The 12553-nt window shown below is 53.5% G+C and overlaps 1 protein-coding gene across 3 annotated transcripts in view; it reads left to right on the top strand.

The window, feature by feature from the left end:
- The window catches only part of PLA2G4E (phospholipase A2 group IVE), a 57843-nt gene that overhangs the window by 21348 nt on the left and 23942 nt on the right, over nt 1–12553 (top strand). Inside the window, exons 1-2 of one of the 3 annotated variants that reach the window (XM_046007265.1) lie at nt 2709–2804; nt 8472–8544. In XM_046007265.1, coding sequence (XP_045863221.1) covers nt 2709–2804; nt 8472–8544 — 169 coding nt within the window. Of the gene's footprint in view, nt 1–2708; nt 2805–8471; nt 8545–12553 lie in introns of those variants that run through there. The other 2 variants (XM_046007268.1, XM_046007266.1) reach the window with 2 other exon arrangements.

Raw genomic sequence — 12553 nt, 5'->3', positions numbered from 1 at the left:
ATGCAGGTTGGGGTTTTGGGAGAGATCTCAGGCTCCCTGCGCATCCAGGAGGAGAGGGGCTGGGTGGGAAGGAACCCAGTCCCTTTTGCTCTGTAGCGGCAGCTTTAGAATTTCCCCACAAAGGGACTCTGGACAAGGTGAGAAAGGGGACCTGGCTCGGAGCATCAGCTGTGTACCAAAAACACTGTTTAAGCTTCAAATGTGTATTCATTTGGAGATGTATTAGGTGCGAAGGGGAGGCTGATGCATTCCTTACTTGGTCACATGGACTGGCACTCCATACTTTCCCAGCACACTTGCGCCATCTCCACGGAGGCCCCTCTCCCCTCCCGCCCCACTTAAAGTCCACGCTGGACCCTTTACCCTTGAGTTCAGCTTCCTCTTCTCCTCTCACTAGATTGTAAATCCTTGGTGGTTTCCTTCCAGATCCTGTCCTGAGCAGACAGCACAGAGTGGGGCACACAGTGGGCAGTAAGTATGTGCTTGCTTCTGGAATGTTCCCTCAGTTCACCACTGCACCAGCTCCCACCTGGGTCAGAAGCCATGCAAAGAGTGCGAGGAAGGAATTCCAACTTGCCTCCTCTTAGCCTCCTACTCAATTTTATTTCATTCAGCTGAAACGAGACCCTGCTCTTGAAGCATTTTTGACCATAAGGAAATACGGGGGTGAAGACCTAGATTTTTCAGTGCGTTACCCTGGATGGATGGAGCGGGCTGTGGCTGGGCTTCTTCAGTGAGGAGAGGATCAAGTACCAGGCTTTGGGAAATGCCCTGGAGTTGGGGGCTTGCCCTGGGCCTATTTGATAGGCAAAGGGCAACAGAGTGAAGGGAAGGGACAAGCAGCAAGAAACCCCAGTGAGGAGGTTCCCCAGAACTCATCATACCCCTCACGCCTCACTTTCAGGACACTGTAGTGCTGTGGGTTGGGTTGCCCCCAACATCAGTCAGCATTGCCTTCTTAAAGCTCAGCTCTGATCATGTCACTCTCCTGCTCAAAAACCACTGATGGCTCTTCATTGCCTTCAAGCTTCATTTAAAGCTTGGCCTTTGAGGGTCACAACTATTGGGCCCTAATATATCTTTCTGGATTTGTTCTTTCACAAAGCCTCCCTCCTCTCTGCCCAACTTCCACATTCTCTGTGTCTCACAGTCCACCACCCCACATCTCCTTCCACACCTTACTCCAGACTACTTGCATAGCCGAGCAGACCCTGCTTTCTGGCCTATTTTTGCACATGCTGTTCCTTCCTCCTAGCATACTTTCCCCACCTATCATTAGCTTTTGAAATCCTAGCCATCCCCTAAGACCCAAATCAGGTGCCACCCCCTGTGTGAAGCCGTCCCGGAGCTGCTCTTTCACTTCCAGCCAACATCCGCCTTCTATTTTCTGGGCTCCCTAGCCAGTTATTAGCTATGTGAACCACAGGTTTATAAACATAAATTCGTATTGCTCCTTCTAAGATGCCCCCTGTCACCTTGGGAGACTTGGACCTCTGAGCCTCTGAGTGGTTAGATACATTTGCCCCCCGCCTGGACTATCAGCAACTTCAAGCCTAGACTTTCCTCTCTTAGTAGCATGTATACAGTTGGTGCTCAATAGTGTGAACTAAATTGAATTTGGTGGATTCCACTGAGGAGTGTGGGTGCTGAGTCTGTGTCCTTGGCTGAAGGGTAGATGGCAGGGAAGGGGAAGGATGGAAGCTGAGAGGGGTCCACGCTGAGGCCCCATCTGCCTTCTGGAGGTCCTGAACAGAAGAGGGGAGTGGGTAGGGTCGAGGGGCACCTCTGCCGGGCACAGAAAGTCATCTCACAGTTACCACCAACGAGGTTCCATCCCTGCATTCAGGCCTAGTCAGCCCTGTGTTCAGATCTCACCCTCAATTTTACAAAATCGCTTTAATATGTGGGCCAGAAAAGCCGGTTGTAGGGCCTCGGGCGATGGCTCAGGCAGGAAACTCCCAATGTACCCAGTCGGGCAGCCCAGCTGGGGAAGTCACCTTACCAGGCCCCTGAGTGAGGCAGCCATCAGGGCAGAGATAGGGATCAGATGGGTGGAGCCGGAGCATCCTCTAAGCTGTCCTGAGATAGGCAGAGGCTGGGCACACCCTCTCTCCACCTGGCCTCCCAGGAGGGAGAGCTGGGGACACTTGCACTTGACCCTTTCCTCACCAAGGATTCAGGCAATTATTTTTTTCTTCTCCCTCTAACTTTGGGAACCCTGACCATCATCCCTGCCTCCCACGTGGTCCCTGCCCACAGCTCCTGGGTACTAAGCTGTGGGACTATGTGGAATTAGGAGGGACGGTACTATTCCCCATACGTCTCCCTAGATGCCCCAAAGGGCATGACCTTGATAAGATGAGGAGAGACGACTTATCCCAAATCATGCCTGGGCTAATCCTAACGTTGTGAGGGTCCAGCATGCCCTTCTTGCCACCTGTTCCCTTGGATCACCAGGTGGTTCTGAGTTTCTGGGGCAGGAGCCTGCTGACCTCAAGGGTTGGAGCCCCCTGCTGCTTCCTGCCTTTCCAAGATCTGAAGGCCTCAGGGTCCCTTAATACCAAGAGGTCGAGGCCCCCCACACCCCCACACCGCCTACCCACCATAACCCCTCCCCATGCAATCCCAGCAGAGAGGTATCCAGAGGGCGGAGCTCTGAGTCAGAATATAAATTCCCAATCTTGCCACCCAGCTGGAGAGCCGCCACGATGCTGCACAGACAGATGCCCGCCTGGCTCTCGCACTACCTACCAGACCTATGCCAAGCGGAAGATGGCAAGCCTTCAGCCCCCCGGGCCTCAGAGGTAAGGGAGCCGCACTGGGTAGGTGGGGCTGGAAGCTGAGCGCAGGAGGCAGGCACTGGGAGGGCTGTGAGTATTGTAGACTCCAGAGACACGGAGCCTCTGGGCTCGGGCCACCCTGACCTGGCACCTGGGGATGTGGTCTGGCCCGGATGGGGCTCCTGGGTGGATGGCCCAGCTAAGGTTGCTCACAGACTCAACCAGGTGCTGTGGTGTGGCTCAGGGCCTTCTGGGGCCAGGCCAGAACCCAGGTAGATGGTGCTCAGTACTGCCGGGGTGGATCCATGCTAGCCCGTCCTAGCGGTGAGCCAGCATTGACCTCGTGGACATTCTAAACTGCTATGCTGTGTGTGGTGTGGTGTGGTGTCTCAGCAGGATCAGTGGCATTGCCAACCTGTCACATGGGCTGAGAAGCCCAGCTGGATCTGTGGTTAAGACTCCTGGGTCCGTCTGACTCCCCACTGCTTCCTAGGAAGACCCCGGGTTCGAGGGTCAGGTTGCCAGGGCTCCAGACTAGCTCTGCCTCTGCTTTCCCATTTACCTCAAGTTTCCAGTTTGCCATTGGCATGACACAGCCAGGCCTGGCAGCGGTATCTTCTTCCTCGTTCTCCTCTTCAGGCCCCTCCCCCAACCCACACTGAATCAATGAGATGAGCGAGACCCCAAAAATGTCTTGCCCTTTGGGAGTAGAAGGTAGAGACCCTGCTCGGCCTCCCAGGAGCCCAAGGAGGGGAGCTCCAAGCTTCATGGTGCCCGGTGCTCTGCTGTCCTGGCCAGGATAGGTGTCACCTTCTGGGGTGCCCCCACATTTCCCCACAGCTCTCAGGGGGCTGGAGAGCCTCTAGTTAGCACTTGTTCCTGCCTCCCTAGTCTGGTGGAGCCTCCAGAACCTGGGCTGGGTGATGGGAGAGCTTCCACAGTAGGACAGTGTACCTTGAAGGGGGGCGTGGAGCAGCTGAGAAGTGTGCCTGCCCTTCTCAGGTCCCCCAGGTTCCGTGACTCAGAGCTGGACTTCTTGCCCCGACCCCTCACCTCCCCTGTGTGATAAAAAAGGAAATCAGCCATGGTAGCTCCTCCTGGTCTGGGATGGTGCTCAGACTAGCTCGGTCATGTCCTGAGGTCCCATGAAGTCCCCATTCCAATAGTGTCCTTTGAGGGAGGGCCCACACATCCTGGAAGCCACCGCCAGGCTGTTGGGAGCCCTGACACAGGTGTTGCAAGGAACCGGTGGGATGGATACACCCAGCTCCCTGGGGGAGGAGGAGGTGGCCTCACCAGCCAGGCCTGCCCCAGAAGCCTTGGTGAGGGAGTTCCCACAGGCGCCCTCGGAGCCGTCTGCCCTCTCCTGCACCCCAGACTTTGTGGGCTGGTTTGGTTAGGGTTCGCCTGGCCCCGGGGGGTGGGTATCACACCTACCACTTCTGAACCCCCACGTGTCAGACCCCCTCCCCCTCTCCCCACCCCTGATGTGGGAGTCCGCTGGTGACAATTCTGACTGATTTGTGGTGACATCCAAACCTGGGGTGCAGGGAGAGCCCTGAATTGGCCGCTGAGGGCTTACTCCTGCCTCTGCTATTAAGCAGTCCAGGGCATGACCTGGAGCAAGGTTTTAGCGGGTTTGGTTAATTCTCCGTGAGAGCCAACCCCCAGGCGGGTGGAACGCATGCTGCCCTGCGGTCAGGAAGATCTGCGTCCCCTGTCCTGGCCCCGCGGCTTCGGCGCTGGGTGCGGGTATGAGAAGCAGTCTCTCTAGACCCAGGCTTCTCCACAAAGTAGGGGTAAGACCACCTTCCTCGGAGCGCGACTGGGGTGCTACATGAAAACAAATGCGGTGCCCCCTGGGGCGGGCTCAGGGCCAGGCGCACTGGAGGAGGACAGAGAGTTGTGCTCCACGACCCCCACCAAGGTCCTATCTACGAAGTTGCGGGTGGAGGAGGGTCTGTTGAATTGCCTAATAGCCAGTCCTGAGAGTCAAAGAGCCACATCTCATCCACAAGAGCTGGCAAGATCCCCCTCTTCTGAGTAGATCTCAAGGGGAAATAGGGTCCTGAAAGCCCAGGAATCAAGGTCAGGGAGGAGAGCGGAGCCAGAGCCTCCTGAACAGTAGAGCCCTTTCTCCCACATGGCTTCCCGGAAACCACTCAGGCCCACTATCCCTGCACAGCTGTACTTACTGGTTATTAATGCGCTGAATACATTTCTTTACTGTTTGCCCAACAGTTTCTGCCTTGAGCTCCATCTCCCCTGGGGGCTCCCTGATCCTTGCCGAGGACCCTCCAAGGCTCCCATCAATGGCCATCCCAGCTCTGGGGCTGCAGCCTAGCTGGCATGGTGCCCAGCCATGGCTGCTGTTCAGTAATTTTATTTTCACCCTGAGAACCAGCCAAGGCATCCCTAGGGTCAGGCTTGTTCAAGTCCTTAAAGTGTTTACCCTTACCACACTGTAAGCTACCCCTTAAACTTGGGATCTGTAATGTCCCCGGTTTCTGGTTCCTGTCTGCGCAGCCACAGACATTGGTACTTTTTTCCACTGGATCTTTCTACAGTATATCTGTTACCTCTGGGGCCATGAAGTTTTGCTTCTCTCCAGCACACCTTCTGTTGAGGTGGTTATAGCAGGAGCAAAACAGGTACATTCATTTTTATCCAAGATGGTCATTTTTCACAGACCTGGGTGTCGCACTCATCTGGGCCCAAGACTCGAGTCCCATGTTCCCACCTCCTTCCTCCCAGCATGACCACTCTGGGCTCTCTCTCGACACCCCTGCCAGGTTCTGTCTCCCTGCTGGTGAGATGTCAGAGTCCTTTGAGGAGCGCTTTAGACCTGGGTCTCTCCTGCAGATTCCTGAGCTAGAAGCTGTGATTTGAGACTGCAGGTAGACCACAGAGGAGCCTTCTCCTTCAAGAACCCGTAGGCCCTTGTGTGCACTGGCTCTTTAAAAAAGTGCAAGATGGTGGAATATAGTGGCAGAAATATAGCTCGTGAAAGCGTTGCAAGTAGAAGGACTATTAGAGTTTGGGGGTTATTTTAGAGTCTTGGGGGAATTCCCAGTGAAAAGAAGAATCTGTCAGGGAAAGAGTTTCTAAGAGGAAAAGATGAAGGAGGAGGGGGTGGGGGACAAGTGGCACCTGTCTTTGTGTTTAATGTTAATGCTTGGTTCCAAGTTAGGGGATACCATGGTCGTGGTTACACACTCAGGCTGAAGAATTAAAATTGAATTCAAACTAGGGCTCCTCCGATTCTAGTTGAGGGCCCAACATCCAAGGACTCAGACTCAGATTCGCCATCTGTAAAGTGAGGCTAATAATAACTGCTCCGTGGGGGTGTTGTGAGGACTGAGCGAGATGGAATGTAGAGATTGCACACACCATGCTTAGCACATGGCGGACGCTTGACAGGTCGTTGCTGAGGCGGTTGGCCCTTCTGAGGTAGAGCGGGAAGAGGTGGGCAGCCTCCCTGGAGGGTGTCAGGCTTCAATGGCAGCAGAGGACTTTTCCTGGAAGGCAGGGGGGACTTGGAGTGAGGTCCTACCGGAAGCCGTGAGTGCTCATGCCCTTCCAGAGAAGACACATGGGGCGGGGGAAAGGGTGAGGAGAGGGGGATTCAGTCCAGCCCCTCCAGGAGGCAGGAGAAGCCCTTCAATGCTATGAAATGTCGCTGAGGACTGGCCCTGGCCCGGGCTGAGGCCTTCAGCGGTCCATTTGAACTCTTGTTGCCCTCTGAGAAAGTAGGCCAGTGCGAACAGGCTTTGCCACAGCCGCTCTCCTGGGTGAAACCGGACTCTCTCTTCCTCACCAGATCAGACCGGGACACCTACTCCGCGGGAAGGGGGAGTGAGAAATGAGGAGCCCACCCTGCTTAGAATGGGCATGGCCAAAGACCCAGCCCTATTTCCAGCCCCCGGGGTTGGGGGGGTGCGGAGGCGGGGAGAAGCGGTGTGCGTGGCCTTTGGCTGAGTCACACAGCTCCAAAGAGAACCCTGTGAGATCACATTACGGACTCTGAAGACAGCCTCACACCCTCACCTTCCTGAGGTTGGCTATTTCAGAGCCAGCCTCACAGGAAGGGATTCCTCAGACCTATTTATAACTATCAGTTTGGCTTCTGCTCTGATTCTGAGGCAGCTATTGGGTGTTGAGGAGGAAGAGGCCCTAATTCCACCTCAGGGTCTGTGGAGCTGCACCCTCCACCCCCCTCCGGTTCCCGGGTATCGTTCTGTTGTTGCTGTTTAGAATGGAACTCTGGAAGAGACTGGAAGGACAGACATCAAAATGGTGACAGTTCTCATGACAAGAAAAAAGCTCATTGTCACTCTGTATGGTGATAGGTGTTAACTCCTTGTGGTAATCTTACTGCAGTATCTGTTATATCAAATCATTACTTTGTACACTTAAAATGAATACGATGTCATGTCAATTATATATCAATCTAAAAAGGTAGCAAAACCTCTGTTATAAAGGTCTTATGAAGATTTAAAAATGTAAGAAAAGTGTTTGGCAAATAGTGTTCAGTAGATGCTAGCCAGCTCTTACAGTATTGTTACCTTTGACAGTACCCAAAGCACATAAATGATCTGTGTACAGTCTGAGTTGAAAATCAAAATAATTATAACATTTATTTACTCTTTTAAAGATTTTATTTATTTATTTAATAGAAAGAGAGCAAGAGGGGCGCCTGGGTGGCTCAGTGGGTTAAAGCCTCTGCCTTCGGCTCAGGTCATGATCCCAGGGTCCTGGGATTGAGCCCCACATCAGGCTCTCTGCTCGGCAGGGAGCCTGCTTCTCCCTCTCTCTCTCTGCCTGCCTCTCTGCCTACTTGTGATCTCTGTCTGTCAAATAAATAAATAAAATCTTTATAAAAAAGAAAGAAAGAAAGAAAGAGACCAAGAGAGAGAGAAAGAGAGAGTGCACGCACAGAGGGGAAGGATAGCGGGAGAGGGAAAAGCAGAATCCCCACTGAGCAGGGAGCCTGATGCGGGGCTTGATCCCAAGACCCTGGGATCATGACCCAAGCCAAAGGCAGACGCTTAACAACTGAGTCACCCAGGTGCCCCTAATTATAACCTTCAAAAAAAAACCCCAAAACAAGAAAGTGATAATAGTGATCGTCTCTGGGTGGTGGGATGCTGGAGACTTTTCTTTTTCTTCATATTTTTATGTTTTTCCCCAAACCCCAATAATATTTTAAATAGAGAATTGCATCCTCTTAAAAAGGCATAATGAGATTTTGACAGCATAGGGTGAACTGTATGGAGTGTAAAAGGTTCTAGTTCAAAGGCCTCTGTAAATATGATCATTTGGTCAGTGGGAGGGGTCCCGGGGCATCTGCCATGGGCACAGGCTAGGAGTGAATGGCAAACAGACTCCTCTAAGTCTGGGTAAAACTCTCAGGGAAGGGTCTTCAAATTCTGTGATTCAACCAGGAGAAGCATGAACAGAGCAGGCCTGAAGCGGTCTCCTTCCAAGATGTGCTGGCTCATCGTGAGGGGAGGAGAAAGTCTCTTGCCTCAGTGGCCTTGGGGGCCAGTGGTATCCTCCGGAGCCCAGAAATGCACATTGACAGGAGAGGCTTCTTGAGTCTGAGCAGTGGGAGCCTGGGGCCGGCTTGAGCTGCTCTCTCTGTCAGCGTTATCACCTGAAGACTGAGCCCGCTATCCTCTCCATCCACAGGATGGGCTGTCTCCATGCCACATGCTGACTGTGAAGGTCATCCGGATGAGAAATGTCCGACAGGCTGATAGGGGTGAGTATCCTGCCCTGTCTTGCCTCCTCTGCTTGTGGGACCTGGCTAGAGACTCATCGGAGGTGTGTAAGGTGTGGGGGTGTGAGGGTGTGCGAGTGTGGGTGTGGGTGGGTGTGGGTGTGTCTGCTATACTCAGGTCATATTTCAGACTTTGGGGTTTATATCATTTTTCCAGGTCCCTCCTCTCACCTATAACCTTGGCACGATCAGCCCCTACAGTCTGCCTGGGTCTAAGAGCCGGGTTCACCTCACTCTCTCCTCCCCACTCCCCTAGCCCCCACTTCCGGGGGTAGCAGCTTCTCCTACACCGGGTACTCCCTGCTTCTGCATGAGTTGGTGGGCTGGTAGAGGTGAAGGAGAGGGAGAGGCCCATCTGTCAGCCTAGTCCTAGGGCCCCTTCTTGGTGTATGGCTCCTACACTGGGTTCTGGGGTTCATGGTAGAAGCCACACAGCACCAGCTTGGCAGCGTAACCCCATGGACGACGCAGTTTGACTCACTCGGGCTGGTTGTGCAGTGTTTTCTCGCAGATATAACTTTGCCCTCGTCCCAGCCCCCACTGCATTCCCAGGTTATGGGGGTCCCGGGAAGTCTCAGGCTTCAGTGAGAAATGAAGGCATCTGGGCGGTCAGGATGCTCTTCTCATGCTTATCTTTGGGAATTCGAGAAATCAGGAGAACCCAGATCCCCTCCCTATGCCACCCTCCGTTGCCCCATCCAGAGAGAAGCTTGGCCCTCAAGGAGAAGAAAGCTCTGTGTCAAGGCCCCATGGCTGAGGGCATGTCCCCCCTCACTGGTGACCACACAGGAATGGCCCAAGGGCCACCTGGGCTCTCCAGAGCTCATGATATTCGTACTGCCCTCACCCTGAGATTTAGGCTAGAGAGGTCCTGGGGTGGTGGGGGGTGGGCGGTGGGCTGAGAATGCAGAGAGCTGTGATACCAAGTGTGCATTTTTTTTAGATTTTATTTTTATTTATTTGTTTATTTGAGAGAAAGAGAGCGCATGAGACGGGAGAAGGTCAGAGGGAAAAGCAGACTTCCCAAGGAGCTGAGAGCCCAACGCAGGACTCCATCCCTGGACTCTGCGATCACGACCTGAGCCAAAGGCAGTGGCTTAACCAACTGAGCCACCCAGGCGCCCCCCAAGTGTACATTTTAACAAGGGAGACATTGATACCCAAAGCAATTATAGACCAGTAACAGGAGATGGCATTCTAACCTTGTCACTATAGAATTTAGAACTGGGGGCGCCTGCATGGCTCTGTCAGTGAAACGGTTAAGCCTCTGACTCCTGCTTTGGGCTCAGGTCATGCTCCCTGGTTGTGAGAGCCAAGCCTCATCAGGGTCAGGGTCTCAGGGTCAGGGTCCAGCTATGTGCTCAGCAGGAAGTCTGCTGGAGATTCTTTCCCTCCCTTTGCCTCCCCCTCTGTTCCACCTCCTGCTCATGCTTTCTCTCTCTCTCTCTAATAAATAAATAAATAGATAAATAAATGAAATTTTAAAAAATAAAAAAGAAAGAAAGAAATGGAGGAGGACACTGAAAGCCAGGAGTAGCTAAGGAAGGCTGCTCTGAGGACCTGGGATCTGAGAGGGGCAGAGTGTGAGCGTCCGCAGGTCCTGGGAGCGTGATGTAGGGGAGAGGCCATGTTGGGGGAGGGAGAGAAGACCCCGGGCATCTGGGAGCACCTGTGGGGGGCAGCTTGCTCCTCTGAACCACCTGAGGGTAGTGCTGATAATTGCCTAAAAGTGGAAGTAGTGTTTGATCCCAGGTCTGGTCCTTGGGGGGCGTGGTGGGGGGACGACAGAACAAGCAGGAAACGGAGGCTGGGGCCACACAGAGGAGGAATAGGGATCCAAGGGACAGGGAGCTGGGTTCCTGAGGAAGGGATTGCGTGATTTCCTGAGGCCAGCGGCAGACTGTGCTGGAGCACAGGTGGGGAGAGGCTGACGAACTTGGTGAGATGCTGTTGCCACAGTGCAGACATGAGTGTAGGGCAGAGGAGGGAGGGCCCTGGGGCTAAGGGAAAGCCAAAGGGTGGGGAAGGACTCCAGTTGGGCCCCCGGGAGGACAAGTGTCCAGAGCCCATGCTGGCCAGTGTCCAGTTTAGGCCTGGCTCTGCCAGGGACTCCTCGGGTTTCTTGGGGCCTCCCTGGCCACCAGCAAGTGATCTGAGGAGAAGCGTTTCCTGGGTAGGGCCTGGCCACCTCTTCTGCCTTCCTATGCCCACGCCATGGTGGGTCAATCAGACACTTCACTCACCCCCAGGCAGTGCTCGCCCACTCCCTGCACCCCCAGGATACCCCCAGCTTGCACACGCCCACAGCCGCCCTCACCTGTCTCCACTCCTGAGGTGTGTCTGTCCCAACCCTGCGGGTCATCCAGGCTGCACACTTTCGTGGCATGCCTGCACCTGTGTGTGTCGACCTTCCCTTGGTCCAAGCCTCTTTCTTCTGTCTTCTCCTGACACACCCGTCCCCTGCATATCCCGGAGGTGAGAGGATGGGGGAACAGGCAGCCAACAGATGGGCTGAAGTCTGACCCACTGCTCTCTTCTTCCCTTTCCCCACAAGCCCCTCTGGCACACAGGGTGACTTTGGGAGGTTTCCAGGTTCCCCTTGTTGTTTATGTTGTCCTCATTTCTCCCGAGGAACATGGTGTCTGGGGGTGTCAGCCTGGGGCACATTATGTGTAGACCCCACAGAGGACATAGGCTGGACTCTGTTGCCACTTTGCCTGATGTGGTTGGCGACTATCCTGATGTCTTCTGGGTCCTAGATTACTCTTGCCCTGAACTGTTCTCTTCTAGCTTAGATAAAAAATGCACTCCACTCTGGTTCAATCCTCTAGTGTGTGTCTGAGTTTCCCAAGATTTCAAGTAGCCTGAAAGGGATGAGACTCAGGGATCCACCAAGCCCTGGGCCAGGACTGGATGGAGTAGACCTGGAAACCTCCCGGTGGCCAAGAGCTTTTATTCCTCTTGGGAAAGTCAGGTTAAAACTGAAACCAGTACCCCAAGGGATGAGAGGCAGGTGTCTCCAGAGGTATTAGGAAGATAGTGTTCTCAACATCTGTGGATCTCATTGAGTCATTTTTTGCCACCCACATTCCAGGAAAGGAGGCATGTCATTCAAATGACCAAGCCCTCTATCACTTAAGAGGAACAAGGATTAGAACCATCAATGCGTAGGAAATCCCCTGCAGTCTCTGAAATCCTCAGAATTGGGTCAGCGTTGCTTAACCATTCTTCATTGCCAGCATGCTGGTCACTCTCCTTCCAGTCAGAGTATCCTCCAGGTCCCTGCCAGCCTTGTTCTATCAAGTCACCTCTCTCCTCCCAGGATTTCCCCCTCCTTCGGCTGCTCTCTCCTTCCCAACCTTGTGGAGAGCAGTGGCACCAGTTCTCTTAGAAAGAACTGAAAAACCAATCAATGCTGGAAGTGTGGGTGTCTGATTGATCCTGTCTCTTACAGGAGTATTTGCATTTTACCTAGAGATTTAGGCCTTAGGCCAAAAATACTGAGATTTTTAAAAAAGATTTTATTTATTTATTTGACATAGAGAGATCACAAGTAGAGAGGCAGGCAGAGAGAGAGAGAGGGGGGGGGAAGCAGGCTCCCCGCTAAGCAGGGAGCCCGATGCGGGACTCGATCCCAGGACCCTGAGATCATGACCTGAGCTGAAGGAAGCGGCTTAACCCACTGAGCCACCCAGGTGCCCAAATACTGAGATTTTATTTAATGGGCTTAATGGGAGAATTTTAGGCATGGACTGAAAATAGGAAAGGAATTTTAGAGGCAAAGGGGCCTCTACGGGGTTGATGAAATCATGCTAAGCAAATAGGTATAGTTGGCGGGGTCACTGCCTGCAGGCTCCTTCCTCTATACAGGAGGCAGAGAGAACATCTCAGGCTGAGACATTCTGGCGGGTGTCTAGGAAAAGCCAACAGAAGGGTCCCAGGAGATCCCTGAGGAGTCTCCTTATAGGCAGATGAGTCAGAGATCCAAGTT

The sequence above is a fragment of the Meles meles genome, chromosome 6 (assembly GCF_922984935.1).
Source record: "Meles meles chromosome 6, mMelMel3.1 paternal haplotype, whole genome shotgun sequence".
Taxonomy (NCBI): domain Eukaryota; kingdom Metazoa; phylum Chordata; class Mammalia; order Carnivora; family Mustelidae; genus Meles; species Meles meles.
This window is presented reverse-complemented; position numbering and strand designations above follow the sequence as displayed.